We start from the raw sequence: 25488 nt of genomic DNA, 5'->3' as shown, positions 1-25488 counted from the left end.
TGTTTTAATTTTATATAAAATATGTATGAAACTTTTTTAGAATTTGGTTGTATACATACAAATAAAAATGTATTTTTTAAAATAAGGATTTTTTTTTCTGTGTTTTTATGAAATTTAAAAAAAAAAAAAAACAAGTGCATTTAATACTAGGTCAGTAGTTTACAATGTAAGTTTAACAAGCTAAAATATTGAATGAAACAATTAATACAAGGGCAATTAATACAAGGAAATCAAAGACATAGACTAAATGATTTTAAAACCTAATATCAATCAATAATTAATCTAAAATTCACAACAAAATTCTCCTAATCGCATAACAAAATCAACATTCATATAACCATCAATGCAAACATATTTAATCGATACACCTAATTCAAAGTTAATCATGCATTGATTACAAATCTAAATCATCATAACAACATAAAGTTATTTGTCCAACCAAGAGAGATCATACTTTTAGTGTTTTTAGAAAAAGAACCCTTTAACTGGTGATCCAAGGGAAGCTAGGCAACTGCAAGGAAAAATTTCACAATTATCCACGTGTTATTGCTGCTGGCTGGAGCCACGACTATCGATTGACCGGTTAGAGTTCTGGTGATAACCGGTTGATAGATTGGAGTTCTTGAAGCTTTGTTGTTGCTATGGTAAAAGAAAGAACTCCAAGTGATATACCACTATTCATGAGAAGAAACTATTGAACTTCAATCTCTTTTGTTGCTATGATTGAGAAGTAAAGAATTGATCAGTAGCAAACACTGCTACTACTACTTGATAGATGTTTCTGGACTATAACTGGTCATGGTGGAATCAATGGTTGCTAAAAAAGAAGATCTTACATTGCCGCTCACGGTGCAGAGAAGATGAGAGATATTGGTTGTTGCTGAAAAATGATCTTCTATTATTGTTTCATCTAATAGTGTGACTGAACCTCGCAATGTAGAGGAGATGAGAGATGTTGGCTGCTACTGGAAGGAGGATCTTCCACTGCTGTTGTTGCCAATGACATGACCGAAGCTCACATCACTTGTTCAAGCAGATGGAGTTTAGCTACTTCACATTTGATGCTCTCAACTTCCTTTAGACAATGAGCCTCTCTCTAACCTCTTTCTTCATTTTCCATCTTTTTACAGTCTAGTATAGTAGACCTCGAGTGAGGGAACCAACTTTTCATCCCGGTGCATGCATGACAAATGTATGACAATGTAATCTATATGATGAACTTGCCCTTCGAGGGGTGACATATGGTCGTAACTCTTGTATGATGAAACAAGAATCGTGATTCTTGCCCAAACTATGCAATGAAAATTTTCCGAGTGACGATCATTGTGTCACCCCCAAGTCTTGAGTTCAAGATGCTTCAAGAAGGGTTTGCCCTAATGCAAATAACAATAGCACATAAAACCTAAGGACATGTTCTATTCATTATGTGAACATGGGTAGGTTTTCTATCTGGTCTCAAAAGGGTCTCATATCTACCCAGTGACAATCTTCATAAAGATAGTATAAGGGCGTTGTAAGAAATGGTTAAGGCATGTATACCTATCATTACGAAGTAGGCACTTAGATATGAGTTGGGTTTTTCACGCATCTCAACCTTAACCAATAGTCATAAGACAGATCGTTAATTCACCACCTAACTTAAAAGCTTTTGTGTGCTTTAAAAAATAAATATAGGTTGTCATAATCCAATTCTAGGTTATTCCTTAAAAATCACCTTTTTTTCAAAATAAAAATAAAATAAAAGCTGGCAATGTAAAGAAAGCATATCAAGGAGGACTACAAAAATAGGAAAAAATCAAGCTGTAATTTTAGAGGAAATTCAAGGCCTAATTGTACCCCATTATGCCAAAAAATGGAGGAAAAAAATGCAAATTCAAGGTCAAATTAAATGATTATTGGACGAATTTGCATAAAAATGAAGTCTAATGACATAATTAAATTTTTAATAGACCAATTTGATTTAATCATGGGCCAAATTAAATTTTAATTATGTTTAATAAGTTAATATGGGTCCAATTGAAGGATTTAATTAAGTGCAAGGACTTAATTATACTTTAAATGGGTCAAATTAATTTTATTTGGGGCTTAATTGGTGAAACATTAAGTTTGGGAGCCTAATTTGGGATTAATTGAGGAGATTGGAATTTTAAGAGCCCAAATTTAATTTTTACCAAGTTAATTGATTGAAATTAGGAGCCAAATTGCAAGAACATTGAAGTTTTGGGGTCAATTAGGGGCTAAATTGAAGAAATCCGAGGCCAAGGACCATTCTGCAACAAGCGGCAAACTATGGGGATTCAATTGACAAAAACCAGGGGTGAAATTGAAAGTTTGATGGTCAATTAAGGGTTAAATTGATAAAATCTGAGACCAAGGACCATATTGTAAAAGGCGCGTAACTTTGGGGTTCCAATTGAAGTTCATCAGGGGCTTAATTGCATTAAATCCAAAGTTTATGGTCAATTAGGGGTTCAATTGAAAGCAATCGAAAGCTGGAGGACTAAATTGAAAAGAAGCTAAATCCCTAATTCAGTAAAAAACAGCGCTATTTTGCAAAAAATAAAAAACAGAGAGGACTAGACAACACGTCGTCTGGTCACTGTTCATTGTCTTCCTCGTTTTACCCAAAAGAAACAGTGTGGGAGCCTACTTTGCAAGTGCATTTAATGCTTGATTTCTCCATCAAATCAAACAAAACTTGCACAAAACAGATCCCCTGCAGTTCCTCTACAACCCCATGTGAATGTTTCAGGATGAATGATAGCACAATGACGGCGTGAAAAGGTCAACTTAGGTAGCCTTTTCCTGCATATTTGACAACTCAGGGAGGCTACTTTGAACCAACGGTTGAGATCCTTACCAACCAAATTAAGGGCTGAAATTTTACCTCGGTGTAGACGAGATTACCCCCTTCCACCGCCCATAAATAAAGGCTCTATTGATGACCTGAAGGAGTAAAAATTCAGGTCCAAAGTCAGCCAAAAATCAGCATTCTCTGCTCATTTTTCCTACAACCGATCCTTTCTCTTCTTTCTCTCTCCACCGTGGCCTTCAACCACCACCACCCTCATCACTGGTCTTTCCATCATCAGCTCCACCACAGGAAGCCACCAACCGACCACCGAGAGCCACCGTGATCCTGTCTCTCTCCTCTCTTCTTCTTCTTCTTTTGCTTCCTCTGCCACCAGCCGCCAACTCTTCCATCGTTCCTCGCAACGCCGCCGCCCGAACCATCAGCTTAACCTCCTGATCATGGCCTTGACCACAGACCCCGGTAGCCTTCTCCTTCGCCCATCTGCAGCTTCTGAAACCATTCAGTTGCATGCAGAACATGAACAATAACTGTTCACGTTTCTGCAAATAATTAAGCATGGCATTTGGGCCGGGCCGGTTATGGCTAAGCCCAATTGGTTGGTCTGGCTCGGCCCCACCCAAGAAAAGAAGAAAAAATATTTTGGGCTGAGATCGACCTAACCTTTTCCTTGGGCTTAGCCTGGCCCATTTATTTGGGCCGACCCAGCCCATATATTTTCATAATATTTAAATTAAAATATATATATATTATATTATATGTTTCATAAATTTTTTTTTTAAATCCTTAAAAAAATTGTGATTTTCTCAAATATTTTTCTACCAATTTTGCACAATATCGGATTGTATATTTACACTGTAAAATACAAATTTGGTATTAAAATACCCGGTTTTTCTTCAAAATATTTCAAAAAAAAATCAAAACATTTTCAAAAAGAAAAAAATATTTTGTTGCATACGGCCAAAATCCTAAAAATTTTCCAAGCATATTTTTCTAAAAAAAAAGCATCTTTTTCATGTATAAAAAAATAAAAAATGGATATCATAACCAGTTTATGATTATCTATTAGAATTTGGCCAACATGTCAAAAACCTTTTTCTAACCTTTTTTAGGATCAAAATGTAGACTTTAATATTTGTGGGGTTTACAATTACACGATAAAGTACACCCTAAGGTATTAAGGATACAAGGTGTAAAATATGGGATGCTAAAATTCAGACTTTAGAATGGTCAGGATTTAACCTGATAAGGTAGAGATTTTCTCATGAAGAGAGATCTGCTTTGAGCCTTATAAAAGACCAACGAGTAGAAACTCGACTTCGAAAAAAACAATCAGACAACAATGTAGCTTACCTTAGGTAGGGTGCACTGGGGTGATGTGTCTTCCCATTGCACAACCAGTCCCTTACCCAGACTCTCGCAGACCATAGGTTTCTAGTGACCATAATACTAGGTGGCAACTCTTGAACCTTAATAATAATTTTATGATTAAATCCAAAAACCTTTCACAATACACAACACACCTCACACAGGAGGCACGACAGTAGCATGGATGTACAATTCTAAAAATGCATGGATGTACAACTCTGTTTCTCTCGACACAAGTGATGCATGGAACAATTCTAAAAATGCATGGATAAAACAAAAATAGAACAAGATAAAATGCAAAAACTTAAACAAATCAAATACACAAAGCTTTGTCCAATCTTGTCAGAAACAGTACCTTTCCCAGTGGAGTTGCCATTTTATCGCACGTCACCCACGCGACGTCGATTGGCGATTTTTCATTATGTTATGCTTGGATTCGTTAGGAGTCGCCACCTAGTATTTCATTGAAGGGTCACTAGGAAACCTGGATGTACTGGTCTTGTTAGAGATTCACGAATAAGGAACTGGTTGTGGCTAAGGAAGGTATTAGCACCCCTAGCACACCCTACCTGAGGTAAGCTGCTTCATGATTTGATGTAATTTAAAAGGTTTTGAAAGTTGCCTTGCCAATGATTTCTTAAAAGAAAAGAAAAGTCCTCCTCGGTAAGGAGATCCTTATCTTATCGGGTGAAGAAAACCTAACTACTCTAACATCAATAAAAACAAAACAGACTTTTCTATTAAATATCAAAAATATATCTTACGTATAAGATTATAATCCTCGATATCAAAAGAAAAATATTTTTGATACATTTTTTTTAAAATATAAACCAAATTCGATGCACACTAAAACAATTTTTTTTATTTCTTTTTAATTTTATCATAACAACACATACATAAAAATAATAACAAAACACCCACTCAAACACTTTACTTTCATTATGTTTAAACACACACCCATTACATAATTACAAATCAATCAAAATTTAAACTAAAACAAACATCACATTAAACAAACCAAAAAATTACAAAATAACCCCAAAACAATCTGGAATTACAGGGAAAGCCTTCTGCACCACCAGAACAGAGGCGACATGTCTCCTCCACAAGCCACCGTCACTAGCGGCGTGTGGACCCACACGCCACTGCAAAAAACATGTAGCAAGGGAGATCCGAAGCGGCTTCCTCCCTTCTTCTTCGTTGGCATTGACTGCTACCTCTACTTGCAACAAGAAACACAAAAAAGGCCATAAACAGTTGATTTTAGCTTTTTCTTCCTTTGTTTTTTTTAGATTTGCATTTCTCCCTTTTCCTTCTTTGGGTCTGCTTCACTACGGGTCAGTTTCTTATGGGTTTCATCTTTTTCTCCTTTGCTTCGGATGGCAGATTGGGCGGTGTTGCAGGGTGTCAGCTGTAGTAGAAGGCCGGCAGGTGAGAGGAGAGTGGGGGGGTATCTTGGCTGGTCTGTGGGTCTGTTGTGTCTTTGTTGTTGCTGGTGGCTGGTTCGGTTTGTGATGTCTGCGGGTCGGCTGAGAACGGAGAGGATGATGGAGAGGGGAAATGGAGAGGAGGCAGTGTGTGTGGGAAAAATGTGGAGAGTTGGCTTTGATTTTGGAGATTAAAAGGCAAACAACAGGGAGAGTATGGTTGGGGCTGTAATGTGGAGGAGCTGGGGTTGGTTGGTCTGTGGGGGAAGGAGATGGTGGAAGGCTGAAGGTTTCGGTCAGCTGAGGGGAAAACGAAAAGGAGTCGGGGGTTTTTGGGTGCAGGGGATGAACGCAAAAAACCCCAAAAGGAGAGGCTGCGGCTGGGGAAAGGGAGCGGCCAGGGAAGAAGAAAATGGGGATACGATGTGGAGGAGAAAAAAACTTCTAGGCGGGGGGAGGCTGCGGCTTTGGAAAGAGATAGGTTTAGGTTTAGGGTTTTCTTGTGTTTTATTCTCAAATGTGCAAAATTCCTCTCCTCTTAAGTGTGTTGAGGAGACCAGTATTTATAGGTAAAAATATTGTTAGGTTTTCAAACTTAGTCCCTCAACTTCTTCTTTTTTTTGTAAATTTGATTTTGTTTTTGGATTTTTCTTATCAACATCGACACAAATGAGAAAAATTGATGATTTTAAAATATAACACGTTAAAAGTCGAACGCGTTACAAAGATCTTTGGAAAATTTAAATTTTTTTGAGACGATGCTGAAAATGTTAGAAACGATGCAAATATATTAAAAAAATATATTTTTTTGGATTTTTGTTGTTTTTCACTATTTTTAGATTTTTCAAAATTTTTATAAAAAAAGATAAGTCAAAAATTGGATAACAATATAGAGTGATCTATTTCTATGCAAAAAAGGGAGTCCTAATAGGGTTGTACATTAAACTACAACATAAGAAATATTGTCCCTGCACTATAATAAATAAAATTAATAACAATACTAATATTATCATTTCCCAGGTAATATGTGTATTTACAAGACCTTGAATACATTTTTTAATATTTAGCTTGATTATTAACGAGCCGCCATATCTAGAATTTGGTGTTGATTTAGAGATAAGAGTCATTTACAAGTAAGGGATATTGATATGAAATGTGTTGCGAATACGTGTCGTCGGGCAGAGGCGAAGCTAGGATTATATGTTAGAGGGGACCAAAATTAATATAACAAGATATAATATTTGTTTTAATTTATTATACATGAGTTGTAAAACAAAACCTGTATAATTTAGTTTTATTCAAATAACTTATTACAAACATATAATGACCTTTGTATAAGGTAAAATGTTTGGAGCAATATCAAATTGAATCAAAACAATTAAGTTAATTTCATCTTTATAATGTATTTATCACTTTAATGTTGTTGATCTTTATACCAAAGTATATAAGAAACAATAGCTAAAGCGAAGCATTATTTATGTTTGATAAACTTTAAAATAAAGCAAAAAATAATAAAAAATAATTTTTACATATTTATTTTAATTATGCTCGTCGTTCTTTTATAAAATAGAAATTATCAATTATTATATCAATTGTGAATCTTTCAGCAATTTCCTTTTCTATATAGACAATCAAATAATTCACAAGAAAATCATACTCCATCCGATTGCGAAGTCTTGTTTTAACAACATTCATCACTGAAAAAGCTCGTTCAGTAGGCTATGAGTTATTAATATTTTTTTTAAAAAAACAATTCTTCTTATTTTGTTTATGGTTTAACCAAAAATCAAAACATATATCGTAAGAAAAAAAATTGATAATTTTGGTGGCTCTGCTAAAAACAAAAAATATAAAAAAATCCAAGCATAATCAAAACAAACCAATAAAATATATCTAATTAATTAGAAAAAAAATTTCACTATTACAAGAATTCAAAAAAAACAATTGGTAGAACTAACAGATCTGAGGAAAAAAAAACGATAGAATTATATAAAAAAAAACATCATCAAATTACTAACAAACATCTCAAAATAAAACAAAATTAGATTTTAAATTTAAGTTACTTTATTTTGTTTGTTGAAAGATAAATTAATTGGTGGCTCTATTTTAATTTTTTTGTAGAAAAATTTTTCTTGTGATTTATGTTTTTATTTTTATTTTTAATCGATTACAAGATTTATATTAGGATAAAATTGATGGCTTTATTTTTTATTTTACAAAATAATATTTTTATATATATTTTTTTTCTTTCCCACGCAAGTCAAGAGTATATTTCAAAAGAAATTAAAAGTAAAAAAGTCACACTTAATTGCTCACTTTTAACTAGTAATTAAAAACCAAATATCCTACGGCCCCCTGCTTTCGCCCCTGTCGTCGGGAATATTTTGGTGGATTAAAGGTAATAATTAAAATAGAGCCTCAACCTAGGTTTATTGTAGCTAACCTTAAATGATTTTTCAAATATTATTGGATAGGAAGTTGGTTATGCTAAAAAAAAGAAGAAAATTACCCTAAAATAAGTAAGACTTAACCTAAAACTAGGAATGAGAGGTCATCCTTTCCTCTGACGTGTGGTTGGCCACAAGCTCTAGAAGAAAAGGACGACATGCTCATGGCCACCCACACAGCTCTAGAAGAAAACAAAAAACACATGTAAGATGTGGTTTCTAAATAAAATCTCAATAAATTGGTATATCGATTACCTGCAATTGCTTAAGATGTGGTGCTTTTGTTATGACCATTCGAATGCACGTAGCTTGGTGACAAAAATGGAGTCTTCTGCGAGGAACTGCTCTCCTTGTGTGGCCGAAAAATTTCTTCAATTTTTTCTTCCCTGTTTCTTATCATGTGATGCTGATTCATGTGATCCATTGATGCTCAGAACTATTCATGGTCGAAGATTGCACTACAGTCTAGTGGAATTCCATGTATGTTCAATAATTATAGAACTTAAAAAAATATAGAATTTTTTTTTTTAATTTCTTTGTGGTTTTATTTTATTTTATTTTGTGGTTTTTTATTATTTTCATGCGGTGATAACATTCGTTTCTGAGTTTGGCCATAAATAGCATGTCGTCCTTTCCTCTGATGTGTGGTTGGCCACAAGCTCTAAAAGAAAAGGACGACAAGCTCAGGTCAACCACACATCAGAAGAAAGGACGACATGCTATTCATGGTCATGAACAACATGTCGAATTAGAGCGTTCCAGATAAAGACAACGAAAGCATATGTAAGATGTGGTTTCTAAATAAAATATTAATAAATTGGTATATTGATTACATTACATGCAATTCCTTAAAATTTCGTCTTACATCGAATCCAAAGTTATCAATTCTATTTTATTTTATTTAAAATAATCAAAATATTTTTATATCAATTTAAAAAATAAAATAATTTTTATTTTATTTCAAATCTCATTTTGTTTTAGATTTTTTAGCTAAATTTTCACTAGAATACTCCAGTTTCATTTCACATTTTTTGTTCCAGTTTTAAAAAACCATTAAATCAAATTGAATTTAGTTCAATTTAATTAATTAAACCACTCAAGTATAAAAAACTCATTTTCATTACTATTTTCAATAACAATGATATTAATAATAATATTGAAAATTATTATTACTATTTTCATTAACAATGATATTAATTTTTTAAAATTAAATTTATTACTAATATGTATGGTTTATATTCATGTTGTTTTTTTATGTTTATACTTTGTAGGAATTTGAGCAAAATAACAGATGCTTTAGATTCCATTAGCTTTGATAACATTGACCTAATTTTATATTTAAAATATTTGTGTTAAAACATTTTACTTTCATAATATTTTAATATTTTATTTAAGTTGAATTACTTTAAGTTAAAAAATTTATTTAATTTTAACTATTTAGAAATATTTTAAATTTTATTTATTTGACATTGTGTTTGTATTGTATAATTTATAATTAATTTATCTTGAATTTGAATTATCTTCGTTATATATATATAATTCTAAAACAGCACTCCAAAATAGTATGAAATGAAAATATTTTATTTCAATTAAAAAAACAAAACATGTCAAAATGAAATTGACAATTTTAGTCCAGCCAACTCGGTAGAAACTTGCTCTTTTTTATAATATTTATGATGAAAAGCTATTAAAAATTATTTTTTTATATAAAAATTTATTGAAGTCTGTTGTAACCCATTTTTGGGTCCCCCTGAAAAAAAAATAAAATAAATAGCCAAAAGAGGTTAGAAAAATAACCGGAGGCAGAAGCGCCCAGAAAACAGTCAGAAAAATGGTCAAGGAATTTAAAAATACAAGGATTAAATTTTTGACAGTATATTCTTGAAGGATGAAAGCCCTATTGAGAAGAAAAATTTGAATTTTAGGGAGAAAAGCCCAAATTTGGATTTTTATGGGCTTAATTGGATTTTTATGGACTTAATTGGATTTTTATTTGAATTTATAGAAGATTTGATTCCAAGAAAAATTGATTTTTAAGTCAATTTGGGCTTTAATTTGGAGAAATTTAAGTTCTGGGGCCAAAATATATTTTTTAGGAATTTATTGGGTCAAATCAGGGGCTCAATTGCATAAATATTGAAGTTTTTTGATCAATTAGGGGCTACATTGCATAAATCAGAGGCCAAGGACCAAAGTGAAAAAGGCGGCCAACAAGAGGGGCGGGGACCGAATTTGAAGGACTGATTTGAAGTTTGCCCATTTAAATGAAACGACGCGTTTTATCCAAAACGACGCCGTTTCATATACAAAAAAAAAAAAAAAAAAAAAAAAAAGCAGAACGGTGTCGTTTTGAACGACACTGTTCATCATCTCCTTCCCCCCCCGTTTAGCAGCAACAGAAGAAAAAAAAATTTTGAAAACCTTCCCGCCTCTCTCTCCTCGCCCCCACCACCACCACCGAAAGCGTCAATGGCCGACCAGCCGTTGCGTGATTGAAGGCGCACTAACCATGGTCTCCCACCCGTTCTGCCCCTATAAATATAGAAGAAAACCAAAGAGAAAAGGGGTGAAGAAAAACCGAAAGACCGAAGAGAGAGAGAGAGAGAGAGAGCGACCCGAAGAGAGAGAGAAGAACAGAAACAAACCAAGACGAAGGAAACCGAAACAAAACCAAAACCGAACCGAGAATAGGCAGCCACTGAGAAGAAAAAACCGGGAGACCCGAAGAGAGAGAGGAGACCGAAGAGAGAGAGCGAACCGAACAGCCGCAGCGCCGCCGCCAGGAGCCTCCGTGCACGAGCCACACCACCGCCAGCGACTGACTCCTCCACGCCAGGTACGTTCCCCCCCCCCATTTTTGTGTTTTCTGCAGATTTGCCTCCTGCATGCATTCTGCATGCAGGAGGCGGGGGGGAGAAAATTAATTCTCCCCCCCCGCTGGGCCTGGAGCTGCTGGGCCAGCCCGATGCTGGCCCAGCCTTGCAAGTCTGGGCCGGTCTTGGCCCAGACCATAGGATTTTATCGGGTCGAGCTCGGCCCACTTGAAGTTTTCGGGCCGAGATCGGCCCAGATTTGTTTCTCGGGCCGAGATCGGCCCAAGGTAATTCGGGCCGAGATCGGCCCGTCTCTTTTTTTTTTTCTGGGGCTGAGCCTGGCCCATTCATTTGGGCCGGCCCAGCCCCCTTAATAATTAATATATAATTATATTATATTATTATATTATAATATATATGTGTTTATATGTTATATATATATATATACATAATATTTTTTAAAAAAATCTGAAAAATCTAAAAAAAAAATGTGGTTATTTTCCTTTCATATGTATATATATATATATATATATATATATATATATATATATATATATTATATATTTTAAAGGGGGTTTGTTTTTTTTTATATACTGTGGAGGTATAAATTCAGTATTTAAAATATCTGATTTTCGTCAAGACATCCGAAATTTTCAAAAAATAAATTTATTTTTTACTTTCAAAAATTTCTAAAATTCCTTAAAAATATTGTTGATTTTTTTTTTTACATCTTTTTTAAAATGACTTAATATTAGTTTGTATTTTTATTTTGTGGAGATACAAATTCAGTATTAAAAATACCCGATTTCATCAGAAAAAATTGTTGTTAAAAAAAAATGTTTTTTTTTTCTTGCGTGTTGCATACGGCCAATACTCTAACATGTTTTGAATATTCCTTTTACAAAAAAATATATTGGAAGCTTCGAAAGTGGTGTTTTCGCATAGATTTCTTAAACACAAATTATTTTTTTGCATTTCTGGATTTTACAACATGTTTGTAAAACTCCAAAGGGTATTGGCCAATATTCCAAAAACTATAAAAATCTTATTTTTGGGGAGGAAATTCATTTATTATTTACCGCTAATGTTTGGATAAAGAAATCCTTAAAAGGATGAATATCCAAAATATTATTGGGAATAATAAATCCACACATGCTTGAAAGAAGCCTTGATTATAATCGAGGACATTTCAAAATTTTAATTTTTTATTTTACGATATACGAGTCGCAAACTTTTGAAATACTAAGGGAAAAATGAGCTTTCAAAGCACATGGAATCTCTTTAGATTTCTATCCAAAATCAATTGACGAGCCTAGAAAATACCAACACTATAGCAATTATAGAGCAAACCAAACACCAAGCAGCTTACCTTAGGTAGGGCGTACTAGGGGTGCTAATACCTTCCCTTTACGCAACCAGTCCCTTGCTTTAGAATCTCTGAAAGACCAGTTAGGGTTCCTAGTGACCAAAATACTAGGTGGCGACTCCAAAGAACCAAATCAACAAATCAGTAAAACAAAACGAAAGTCGCAAAAACAAAGACCAGATGTATTTTTTTTGGGGTGCGACAGGATGGCGACTCCACTGGGGACCCTTGGACTAAGCTTGAGTTGTTTGTTTGTTTATGTTATGTGTTATTGGTTTTTGTTTTCTTATGATGCTTTGTTTACAAACTTTAGCATGTATCTTTACATTCTATCATACATGGCATAGTCATGCATCACTTTATTATTATTATTATGTTTTGGAGGGCACACACATGTAACTCTAAGTTTAAGTGGGGGACTAGCAGCTTGCCTTATGACTTGAGTCAAGGTTTAAGTTTGTGTAAACCCCAACTCTTTGTTGAGTGTTTAGACTGATTGTGATTGGTACACGTACCATCCCACTATCTGCTAGACCTCCATATCGCCTTTACGAAGGTTGATCACTGGAACAACAAGAGACCCTCTGTTAGAGACCCAGTAGTAAACCTACCCCATGTCTCACGTAGAGGAGCTAGAACTTATCCTTAGGGTGTATGTTCCAACATATCTTTTGCATCCAAACAAAATCTAAACCCCATTGCATTTTGAATTGCAGGACTTGTGAACGAAATGGCCATCATCACTAAATCATCACGAAATGACATTTTTCAATCATATATCCATCACAATCATATATTTTTCTCATACATCTATGCATGCATCCGCAGATTAAGAAACATAGGTCCCTCTTCTAGAATCTACAACACTCGACAAAGATCAAGAATGGAAAACGAAGAAAGAGCTCACTTAGAGTCGCACTACCAGAACGAGTTGGAATCCGTGAAAAATGAAGTGTCTCGACTGACCAATCTGCTTGAGCAACTTTTAAGAGCCAAAAACGGGGAGGGAACGTCTACCCAACCACCTATAGGAGCACCATCAGTTCATGTTCCGGGGGCATCTCAGAACTTGGGGGCAGATTCAGTGACAGGGCAGCACTTTGCGCCTACCATTCCCATTCAGCCCCCTCAAGCTCACATCACTGTGGAAGGGCCTCCCGATAATAGGTCCACCGGATTTATGAACGATGATAAGATATCAGCCTTGGAAGAAAGGTTAAGAGCAGTCGAGGGAAATGACTGGTTTAACCCCATGCGAGCGTCTGAAATATGCTTGGTACCAAACATCACGGTACCAAAAAAAAATTTAGGATACCGGAGTTTATAAAGTACACTGGGTTGGAATGCCCAAACACTCACCTTCGATCTTATTGCAATAAGATGTCTGAGGTGATTCATGACGATAAGTTACTGATCTACTTTTTCCAAGATAGTCTATCGGGGTCGGCGCTAAGTTGGTACATGAGGTTGGATAATGCCAAGATCAAGAAATGGAAGGATTTAGTTGAGGCTTTCCTTAAGCAATACAAGTTCAATTTGGAAATTGCTCCAGATCGAACGAGCCTTATGTCAATGGAAAAGAGAAGCCAAGAATCAGTAAGGGCTTATGCGCAAAGGTGGAGGGACGAGGCCATGCATGTGCAACCCCCTTTGATAGAAACGGAGATGGTGACTTTGTTCGCCAACACATTCAAGGCACCCTACTATGAGCATTTAATGGGTATCTCATCTCAACATTTCTATGATGTTGTACGCATAGCGGAAATAATAGAGCATGGGATTAAAGCTGGACGCATAATTGAGCCATCGGAGACATGTTTTTTTTTTTTGGAAGAAAATTGAAAGGTCCCGTTAACAACTTCGAAGGTGGGTCCAATGACAAGATAACAGATTCATATAACCCACAAATACCTACCTCCCATGTGGCCCACATAAACTTTAACAAACCTTTTTCCCCTAATCGAGCAAATAGCCAGTCAAACACCCAAAACAACCACCAAAGACCAAACACAAGATACATTTCAGAACAATTACCGCCATTACCCATGCCTCTGAAGGACATATATGCCAAACTACTGAGCATTGGACAAATAGCTCATATCCCTACATTACCACTACAGCCACCATTTCCCATTTGGTATAAGCCCGAGTTGAATTGCGAGTACCATGCTGGTATTCCCGGGCATTGTCTTAAAACTTGCTATGGTTTCAGGAACAAGTTGTTGAAGCTCATCAAGATAGGATGGGTGTCGTTTGAAGACACACCCAATATCAGTTCAAATCCATTGCTTGGTCATGACAAAAGTGATAGGGGATAAAGGTTGGAAAACCTTGGTCAAGAGTCGTCAATAATAAAGAAGGCGAGATCGAAGGCGAGATCGAAGGAAACGCAAGTGGGGAAGGAAGATGAAGCATTGCCTCGGTTGACTTTCCACACACTAGAAGAAGTTTTAGAACGGGTTGACCCAAGAACTTCTCGTAGTTTTCAAAATGTAAAACAACTTTATTTGTCTTAGCATGCTTTTGTCTTTGCTTTTATTTTCTCTAGTGAGCATTCAGAGCTCATTTTATCAGCCAGATTTTTATGTTTATCTTTGAGCCTACCTTTTCTTTAAATAAATGATGAGATTTTGCACTTTTGGAACAAGTTGAGTGGTTACAAACAAAGTATCATAAAATGGTTTAATATGAAATTTAAGAAAAGCTACCCTTGAAATACAACCTCACCTCTGGATAACATAATGAATTGATACATCACATGTAAATTTTCTTTTAAGATAAGAGTTTATCAATCCTAAACAAAGTGTATTTTTGAAAAATACATCATTTGTCCTTTCACTCTCTAAAGAGTTTTTTGGTTGATGGTTTTGTTTTGAGTCGAAATGAATTTCTTCTCTATATAAAAACCCAGACTAGGATCGCACCCCTACACTGGGGGCAAGACGAGATGTTTTGATGAAAATTTTTACGAAAGCCTATAGATTTGAAAACCAAGCTAAAGCATTTGACAAAAGCATGACAAAAAGGCAAATACAAGTCATACATTTTGAGAAAAGGACTACTTGAAGAAAGTCAAAGACTTCTTCTCCAAGAATATGATAGGCAACATAAGAGATGAATCCAGCATACGACTTCAAAAGCAAGTTCATGTTAAGAAAGAGTCTCATGAACTCGAAGAAGAGGATGGGGCCTATGTTTCAAAACCAGGTACGAATGCATTGCATCTAATCATAAATCATTGCACATATGTTTTTGGATCGTTACAGGAGGAGATCGTAGCGCATTCCAACAAGATTATGGACGAAGAAAGAATCATTGAGTTGATTCTAGAACAACAAGAAGAGAAGATAATGTTTTCAAACCCTGCCAGCAGGAAAAAAACGACATCGATAGCATTCGGAAAAAAGGAATCGCCAAATGGGATTTCAAGTTGTTTGAGATCGACAGAAGGGATCTCGTATTTTCGATGGAGGTCGCCAGAAGGGACCTCAATTTCAGCTTTTGAATAAAAGGAATCGCCAGATATGATTCCAAGTTGTTTGAGATCGCCAGAAGGTATCTCGTTTCGATGGAGGTCGCCAGAAGGACCTCAAATTTCAGCTTTGAATAAAAGGAATCACTAGATGGGATTCCAAGTTGTTTGAGATCGCAAGAAGGGGTCTCATTTTCGATATTCATCAATGGAGGTCGCCAGAAGGGACCTCAAATTTCAGCTTTGGTAATAAAAGGAATCGCCAGATGGGATTCCAAGTTGTTTGGTTAAAGGAGATCGCCAGAAGGGATCTCATATTTCAATGAAGGTCGCCAGAAGGGACCTAATATTTCAGCTTTGAATAAAGGAATCGCCAGATGGGATTCCAAGTTATTTGAGATCGCCAGAAGGGCTCTCGTACTTCGATATTCATGGAAGGTCGCCAGAGGACCTCATATTGAACCAGGTTTCTTAGAAAGCATGGGATTCTAATAAGTTGTTTGGGTAGATCACCATACAATAGATCTCGTTTTTTTTGGAGGTCACCCTACAATGAGGCATTTTTCCTTGGGTTGTTATCTAAGATCGACCATCTTGTACCCATTGACATTCATCAAGAAGGGTCACCCAGAAGACCTCATATTGAACCATTTTTTCTTTAGAAAAGCATTAGTTTACTAAGAATTTCCTTCCCCTGGGTAGGTCACCCAAAGAATGGAGACCACTCTTCTTTTTCCTTGGGTAGGTCACCCATCACAATGAAGACCATACTTTTCTGGGTAGGTCACCCATAAGAATGAGACCATTCCTTCCCCTGGGTAGGTCACCCAAAGAATGAGACCACTCTTCCTTTTCTGGGTAGGTCACCCATCACAATGAGACCATATTTTTTCTGGGTAGGTCACCCATAAGAATGAGGACCCTTCTCCATTTTTTTTATCTGGGTAGGTCACCCATAAGAATGAGGCCATTCCTTCCCCTTGGGTAGGTCACCCAAAGAATGAGACCACTCTTCCTTTTTCTGGGTAGGTCACCCATCACAATGAGACCATATTTTTTCTGGGTAGGTCACCCATAAGAATGAGACCATTCTCCATTTTTTTTTTTGGGTAGGTCACCCATAAGAATGAGGCCATTCTTCCCCCTGGGTAGGTCACCCAAAGAATGAGACCACTCTTTCCCTTTTCCACTCGGGCAGGTCACCCATCATAATGAGACCATACACACATTTTTTGTATTGATTATGGGTTAAAGGAATCACCAGATGGGTTCCAGGTTAAAGGAGATCACCAGATAGGATCTCGGATGGATTTCCATATTGATCAAACTAAAGTAAGAATTCAGAGGATCGCTGGATAAGGATCTCGAGATGACTAAGTTTTTGATCATAGTTTTTTGGCTAAGGAGGATTGTTATAAAGGACAAAGTTTTCAGATCAATCAAGCTTTGACCGGATCAGTTTTGGAAGTTCCGTTTCAGGTTTATCTTTATAACACTTACTGCGCAAAATCCATGCTCCGTAAGTATTATAAAGAGGGGCATCTGTTGTAACCCATTTTTGGGTCCCCATGAAAAATAAAATAAATAGCCAAAAGGGGTTAGAAAAATAACAGGAGGCAGAAGCGCTCAGGAAAAACAGTCAGAAAATTGGTCAAGGAATTTTAAAAAAAATACAAGGTTTGAATTTCTGACAGTATATTTTTGAAGGATGAAAGCCCTATCGAGAAGGAAAATTTGAATTTTGAGGAGAAAAGCCCAAATTTGGATGTTTTATGGACTTAATTGGATTTTTATGGACTTAATTGGATTTTTATTTGAATTTATAGAAGATTTGATTGCAAGAAAAATTGATTTTTAAGTCAATTTGGGCTTTAATTTGAAGAAAATTTAAGTTCTGGGGCCAAAATATATTTTTAGGAATTTATTGGGTCAAATCAGGGGCTTAATTGCATAAATATTGAAGTTTAATGGCCAATTAGGACTTAATTAAGAAAATCCGAAACCAGGGACCAAATTGGAAGAGCGCGTAAATGGAGGGCTGCAATTATTCGGTTCAGGGCCTTAATTGAAGAAATTGAAAGTTTATTAATCAATTGAGGGCTCAATTGCATAAATCAGAGGCCAAGGACCAAAGTGAAAAAAGGCGGCCAACAAGAGGGGCGGAGACCGAATTTGAAGGATTGATTTGAAGTTTGGCCATTTAAATGAAACGGCGCATTTTATCCAAAACGACGCCGTTTCATATATAAAAAAAAAAAGGAAGACTAGAACGGTGTCATTTTGAACGACACTGTTCATCTTCTTCCTTCCCCCCGGTTTAGCAGCAACAGAAGACGAAAAATTTGAAAACCTTCCCGCCTCTCTCTCCTCGCCCCCACCACCACCACCGAAAGCATCAATGGCCGACCAGCCGTTGCGTGATTGAAGGCGCACTAACAAAGGCACGCCGATCCCTTTTTTTCCTTATAAATAGAGAGAGAACCGAAGGAGAGAGAGGACGAACCGAAGGAGAGAGGGACCCGAAGAGAGAGAGAGAAGAAAAAAAAGGCACGAAAGAGAGAGAAGAACAAAAACAAACCGAGAGGAAGGAAACCGAAACCAAAAACCAAAACCAAACCGAGAATAGACAGCCATTTGAGAACGAAAAAAACCGAGAGAGGACCGAAGGGAGGGACCGAGAGGAATAGAGAGAGAGAGAGAGAGAGAGCGAACCAAACACTTGGAAACAGCTGCAGCGCCGCCGCCCGGAGCCACCGTGCACGAGCCACACCACCGCCAGCGACCACCTCCTCCACGCCAGGTACATTTTCTTCCCCCCATTTTTGTGTCTTCTGCAGGTTTGCCTCCTGCATGCATTCTGCCTCCTGCATGCAGGAGGCAGGGGAAGAAAATTAATTCTTCCCCCGCTGGGCCTGGGGCTGCTGGGCCAGCCCGATGCTGGCCCAGCCTTGCAAGTCTGGGCCGGTCTTGGCCCAGACCGTAGGAGTTTTTCGGGCCGAGATCGGCCCACTTGAGTTTTCGGGCCGAGATCGGCCCACGTTTGTTTCTCGGGCCGAGATCGGCCCAATGTCATTCGGGCCGTCTCTTTTTTGGGGCTGAGCCTGGCCCATTCATTTGGGTCGGCCCAGCCCCTATAATATATTATATATTATTATAAATTATAATATATATATGTGTGTATATGTTATATAATATATATATATAAAATATTTATAAAAAAAAAAATCTGAAAAATCTAAAAAAAAAATGTTGTTATTTTCCTTTCATATATATAGTATATATATATATATATATATATATATATATATTTATATAATATATATATTTTTAAGGGGGTTTTGTATTTTTTTTTTATATTGTGGAGGTATAAATTCAGTATTTAAAATATCTGATTTTCGTCGAGGCACCCGAAATTTTCAAAGATAAATTTATTTTTTGCTTTAAAAAATTTCTAAAATTCCTTAAAAATATTTTTGATTTTTTGTTACATCTTTTTTAAAATGACTTAAATATTAGTTTGTATTTTTTATGCTGTGGAGATACAAATTCAGTATTAAAATACCCGATTTCGTCAAAAAAATATATATATTGTTTTAAAAAAAATATTTTCTTGCGTGTTGCATACGGCCAATACTCTAACATGTTTTGAATATTATTTTTTTATAAAAAAAAATATATTGGAAGCTTTGAAAGTGTGTTTTCACATTGATTTCTTAAACACAAATAATTTTCTTGCATTTCTGGATTTTACAAACATGTTTGTAAAACTCCAAAGGTATTGGCCAATATTCCAAAAAACTATAAAAAATCTTATTTTTGAGGAGGAAATTCATTTATTATTTACCGCTAATGTTTGGATAAAGAAATCCTTAAAAGGATGAATATCCAAAATATTATTGGGAATAATAAATCCACACATGCTTGAAAGAAGCCTTGATTATAATCGAGGACATTTCAAAATTTTAATTTTTTTTTATTTCACGACTTACGAGTCGCAAACTCTTGAAATACTAAGGGAAAAATGAGCTTTCAAAGCACATGGAATCTCCTTAGATTTCTATCCAAAATCAATTGACGAGCCTAGAAAATACCAACACCATAGCAATTATAAAGCAAACCAAACACCATGCAGCTTACCTTAGGTAGGGCGTACTAGGGGTGCTAATACCTTCCCTTTACGCAACCAGTCCCTTACCTTAGAATCTCTGAAAGACCAGTTAGGTTTCCTAGTGACCAAAATACTAGGTGGCGACTCTAAAGAACCAAATCCGCAAAATAGAACAAAACGAAAGTCGTCAATCGAATGTCGCAAAAACAAACTTTTTTTTTTGATATTTTTTGGGGTGCGACAACCCTCTTTTGTCGATGCTTCAGGAAGAGGGTGTGGTCTGCATTGCTTTGAACAAACCCATACCTTTTCATGGCTGAGCTAAATCTCCCAAACCATGCTCGAGGAGATTGTTTTAATCCATATAGAGCTCGCTCCAACTTGCATACAACTCCAATTCCTGAAGATGATGTAAAGCCTGGTGGGATATCTATATAAACTTCTTCTTCAAGGTCACCATGGAGGAAGGCATTCTTCACATCAAGTTGGAGTAGCGGCCAGTCTAGATTTGCTGCAAGGGATAGTAAAACTCTAACAGTATTTAGTTTAGCAACTAGTGAGAAGGTCTCAACATAATCTATACCATATGTCTGTGTGAACCCTTTCGCTACTAGCCTTGCTTTGTACCGGTCAATTGATCCATCTGCCTTGTATTTAATAGAGAACACCCATTTGCACCCTACTGTTTTTTTTCCTTCAGGTTGCGGTATCAGTTTCCATGTATTATTTTTCTTTAGGGCTTCCATCTCTTCTTGTATGGCTTGTGCCCATTTAGAGTCGGCCAAGGCATCTGCTATATTATCTGGAGTATGACAAGAGGATAATACCTCTGTGAAACTCTAAATTGGATCGGGTAGGTGCTGTATACTTACATAATTGGCAATGGGAAATTTGGATCGCCTTTCTTCGGTATCAGGGGAGTACCTGTTTGGTGGCTTTCCTCTGTTGTGTCTGAAAGGTAACACATACTCTACGGGAGTTTTCAAGTCAGAATTATATGGGGGAACAGTGGAAGAGCTTACCTCAAGGTTGTTCTCAGTAGGAGATTCAGGTACTGCAGAGAGAGGGGTTAGTTGGCTTTCTTGATTCACAAGCTCTCCATTAAGTTGGTTTTCATGTATTCCTTCAACGTCATTTTTAGCCTCCTCAAGTTCTCTTTCGTCAACTTGTGCTGGACTGTCACCACTGGATGTAGTTGTAGGATTTGTTGAATTATCAATGGTGCTAACAGTGGTTAGCGCTGTTAAGTACCAACTCAGTTCATTCAGTTCTTCCCTTCTACACTCCCCCTGAAGAGCTGAATTGGGGACCGTAGGAGAACATAAATGTTCAGACTCAATAAATGTAGCATCCATGGTGATATAGAGTCTCTTGTTAATGGGATCAAAGCATTTGTAGCCCTTCTTAGTTGGTCCATAACCCATAAACAAACATTTAACAGCACATGGATCAAGTTTGGAGCGTTGGTTTTTATGGATATGAACAAAAACCACACAGCCAAACACACGTGGTGGGAGCATCAACACGGTGGGTAGTGCAACATGAGAGGAGAGCACTTGCAGGGGAGTTTTGAAGTGCAAGACTTTAGAGGGCATTCTATTGAGTAAGTATACCGCAGCACTTATTGCATCATCCTAGTGGTGAGTTGGGACATTTGTGCCGAGAAGAAGGGCACGAGCTGTTTCCAAGATGTGGCGATTTTTTCGTTCAGCAACACCGTTCTGTTGAGGAGTCTGGGCACATGATGTTTCATGGAGGAGACCTTACTGCTGGAAGAACGCTTTGAATCGCTGGTTGACAAACTCCCCTCCATTATTTGACCGAAGCACTTGTATTTTGGCTGAAAATTGATTATGAATCATGGTGTGAAATGCTTGGAATATTGGGAACACCTCCTCCTTTGTCTTCATCAGGTAAAGCCAAGTCATTCGGGTTGAGTCATCAACAAATATAACAAACCAACGATAACCCGTTACAGTCGTTCGTGGGGAAGGTCCCCAGACATCAGAGTGTATAAGAGCAAACAGAATATTGCTTTTATTCAAACTTGCATAGTAAGAGTTTCTGTGGCTCTTAGCCAGAATACAAGTCTTACAATTAAAATCAACATCCTTTGATTGTAAAAATAAGTTCGGAAATAGGTGTCTTAGATATCTGAATGATGGGTGCCCAAGACGACGATGCCATAACCATATTTCTCATTCCTTGCTACTGAGTTGATGGTGTACATGATTTGCTTTCCCATGGTTGAAATCATCTAGGTAGTATAACCCCCCTCTCTTAGTACCACGCCCAATAATCTCCTTGCTGAGAACATCCTGAAGAAAACAAACATTAGAGTATATGAATACCATACAATTGAGTTCTTCCATTACTTGGCTCACAGACATTAATTTGTTAGATAATGAAGGAATGAGAAGAGTGTGGGACAAAGTGAGTGAGGGTGATAGTGACACGGTTCCAGCTCCCATGATTGGATACGCAACTCCATTTGCATTTGCAATACAAGTCCTTTGTGGTTGAGTTGTGTGTGAGAAGTCTGCAGGATCAAATGTCATATGGTCCGTAGCTCCAGAGTCGATAATCCACTCACTTTCATCCTGATGGCTAGAACTATAGAAACTTTGTCCATAGTTACCTGTTGCTTTAGAAGTGGAGGAGTCTGCCATAGGGATGAGTGAGAGTTGAGGTTCTGCTGTGACTGTTGCGGCTCTACCAGTGCCTTCATCAGGTAATGTGTTACCTTTTTTCCTCCTAGCTTGTAGTTCATGCCACCATTCAGGGTACCCATGCAACTTAAAGCATGTCTCTCGAGTGTGTTTGGTGTTTCCACAGTGTGTACATTTCCCTCCATCAAAAGGACCCTTTAGTTTAAAGGATAGGTTATGCTTTCCCATTACCAGCGTTGGTGGTTGGCCAAACCTTGAGCCTTTGATGGTCATAACAGCACCACTGGTTGCAGTCTCTGCCCCTGCTATCATCACTACCTGTCGAGTATCCTCTCTCTTTACGTGAGCATAGGCCTGCTCAATTGTAGGAATCGGTTTCAGTTGTAGAATGTCACTACGAATGTTGTCAAGTCGATCATCCAATCCATCCAAGAAAATATAAACTCTTTCCTCCTGTATCAGAGAGTTATATTTTTGAATGTCTGTTGCACATTCCATGGGATTGGGGCATCGAAAGTCTATCTCCCGCCATATCTCTTGTAAATCATTGTAATATTTTTCGATTGATCCTCCTCTCTGCCGCATTCGAGTTACCCTGCGTCGAAGTTCATAAACCTGTGATGTGTCAGTTCCATCAAAATCTGTAGTTGCAATGGCGTCCCACACCTGTTTTGCTGTTGGGAAGCAGATGAAGTTTGCAACCAATGATTGGTCCATTGAATTAATCAACCACCCTTTCAGCACGGAGTTTTCAGTGCGCCATTTACGGAATGTTGGGTCTGCTTCTGAGGGTTGAGGGAAGTCTCCGTTAATATACCCTAGTTTGTCTTTGGCTGAGATGTTCATCTATACCACCTGGGACCATAAAGCATAGTTGGATCCATCCAACTTAATGCCCGTTGGTGCTGCAGAAGAGTCGTTGATAATTGGCTGTGAAGTAGCCTGGGCTTTTGTCAAAGCCTCTGTCATCTTCGTCGTGAAGTTGTCAAGCACGGAGTTTGTTATGGGATTTTGTGGCTGAATCAATTCAGTGGAATATTCAGCCATAAGGTCGAAGTCGTTGGGTTAATTCTCTGTTTAGGTTATAGAAATCCCTAGACTATGCTTTGATACCATGTCAGATTTTCTGGAGAAGCAGACTAACTTAACTTTATTAATTAACTCAAGGTCTATATATAAAGATACAGGGAAAGGAGTTAAGAGATGTGTTTTAACTAAACTACTTTTACATAACAACCTCTTCTAGGTTGAAGCCTAAAAACTAGGGAGTTGATATATACGACTACAACTAGGAAGTTGATACAACTGGTGTTTTATTTCCTTATAACTTCTAATGGTTCACGCTAACACATTCATCTCAAACATGTCTTTCATATTGGTTTTGAATTCCTCTACAAGCTGCTCCTTGTCCCCTGTGATTAGCAAATCATCAACATAAACTGATACAATTAGTTTATGTCCATCAGCATGCTTCACATATAAAGTTACCTCATTCATGCTCCTGTTAAATCCCAAGCTTAAAAGATGATTATCCAACCTGCTATACCAAGCTCTAGGAGCTTGTTTCAATCCATACAATGCCTTCTTCAGTAAATAAACCTTGTTTGTTGAATTTGATTTTTCAAAACCAGCAGGTTGCTCAACATAAATCTCTTCATCTAGCACACCATTCAAAAATGCAGATTTAACATCCAATTGAAATATATACCAACCGTTTTGTGCTGCTAAAGCAAGCAGGAGCTTCATTGTTTCTGATTAGTACTTAAAAGTGCATGTTTATCAAGGTTTTATATCATCATTTTGCACTTGAAGTATCAATAACTCCTTAACTAAAACATGTTTTATAATAACAAGTTTGATACTATAAGATACCTTAATTTATGGTAAATGCTCATTTTAAATGCAGGCCTATCACATAAATAAAAGGATTGATTGATGAGTTTAAGTATTGAAAGTGAAAGGACAAAGAGATGCCGGTGCAGCCCAAACCAGAACATTGCTCGGTAATTGGATCATATCTGGTGCTCTAGATCTCAGATTTAGGTCCATTTTATATGGATGGAAAGGTAAGACAAAGGCCTACAACTTTCATGAGGAGCCCAAGATTTAAAAAGGCCGTTTTGAAGTCCAAACTGAAGGAACAACGAAGAAGTCCGAAGTTGTCCTGCAGCCCAGACACTATTTAGTGTTCAGCCCATATCTTGAGTTCTAGAAGTCCAAATGACCTCATCTTTTTTTTGTTGGAAATCTGAGACAATTTCCTAGAACATTCCTGAGGATTCTAGGCAAATTATGATGTTAGCAATGACGTCTTGTTCAGACAAGAAGATAAGGATTGTCACCAAGTCAAGATGTGGCCACCCACTCATCAATTAGTCAACAAATCAATAGTTTCAAATTTTGGACTATAAAAGGAGGCACTTACCATGTATTGAGGCATCTTGGTTTCCAGATCAAGATCATGCTCTTGCTTTCTCTCTTTGTATTGCTTATGTTTTGCTTTCATTAATATCAAGTTTATGCACTTCATTTCCTTTCCTTTACTTAGTTAACTTCTTTCTCATTTATGTTCTTATCTTGTTCATCTATGTTTCTTTCTTTCATTATGTTTAGCTAAGTTAATTATGTCAAGGTGAAAAGGGTACACTAATGGTGTAAGAATAAGTATAATATAAACTTAACATGGACCTTAACGTTGGATACTAACATGTTTTATATTTGTTATCTTGTTCACTTTTAATACTTTGCTTGTTAAATGGTTAATCTAGATTTATGTTGTATAACACTTGGTACAACAAATACTTGGTACTTTCATAGCCCATACTGTATGGTATAACCGACACCTGAGCTATGAAAGGAACTTGATTTGTTGTTAACATAAGTTATAATCATGAATGCCTGCCAACATTTACAAGTATTAGCTTTATTCGAATAAGATAACTAATGTAATCATGTTAACAATTTATAATATGATTGGAACCTCCTTTATGTGTGGTTTCCAATTGA

The 25488-nt window shown here is 36.7% G+C and overlaps 1 protein-coding gene across 1 annotated transcript; it reads right to left on the bottom strand.

Annotated features, from left to right (window-relative positions):
• Positions 1–3051: 3051 nt before the first annotated feature.
• Positions 3052–23328, bottom strand: LOC140955542 (uncharacterized). The gene is made up of 6 exons (XM_073408913.1): positions 22198–23328; positions 22042–22131; positions 21576–21653; positions 20682–21447; positions 20120–20615; positions 3052–3304 (listed from the first exon to the last, which is right to left on the bottom strand). Exons 1-6 carry the CDS (start codon positions 23326–23328, stop codon positions 3052–3054), a joined length of 2814 nt encoding a protein of 937 aa, XP_073265014.1.
• Between the last annotated feature and the right edge of the window lie 2160 nt (positions 23329–25488).

The sequence above is a fragment of the Populus alba genome, chromosome 4 (genome assembly GCF_005239225.2).
Source record: "Populus alba chromosome 4, ASM523922v2, whole genome shotgun sequence".
Lineage (NCBI taxonomy): Eukaryota > Viridiplantae > Streptophyta > Magnoliopsida > Malpighiales > Salicaceae > Populus > Populus alba.
Note: the sequence above shows the minus strand (reverse complement) of the source record. Positions and strands in the feature narration are given on the sequence as shown.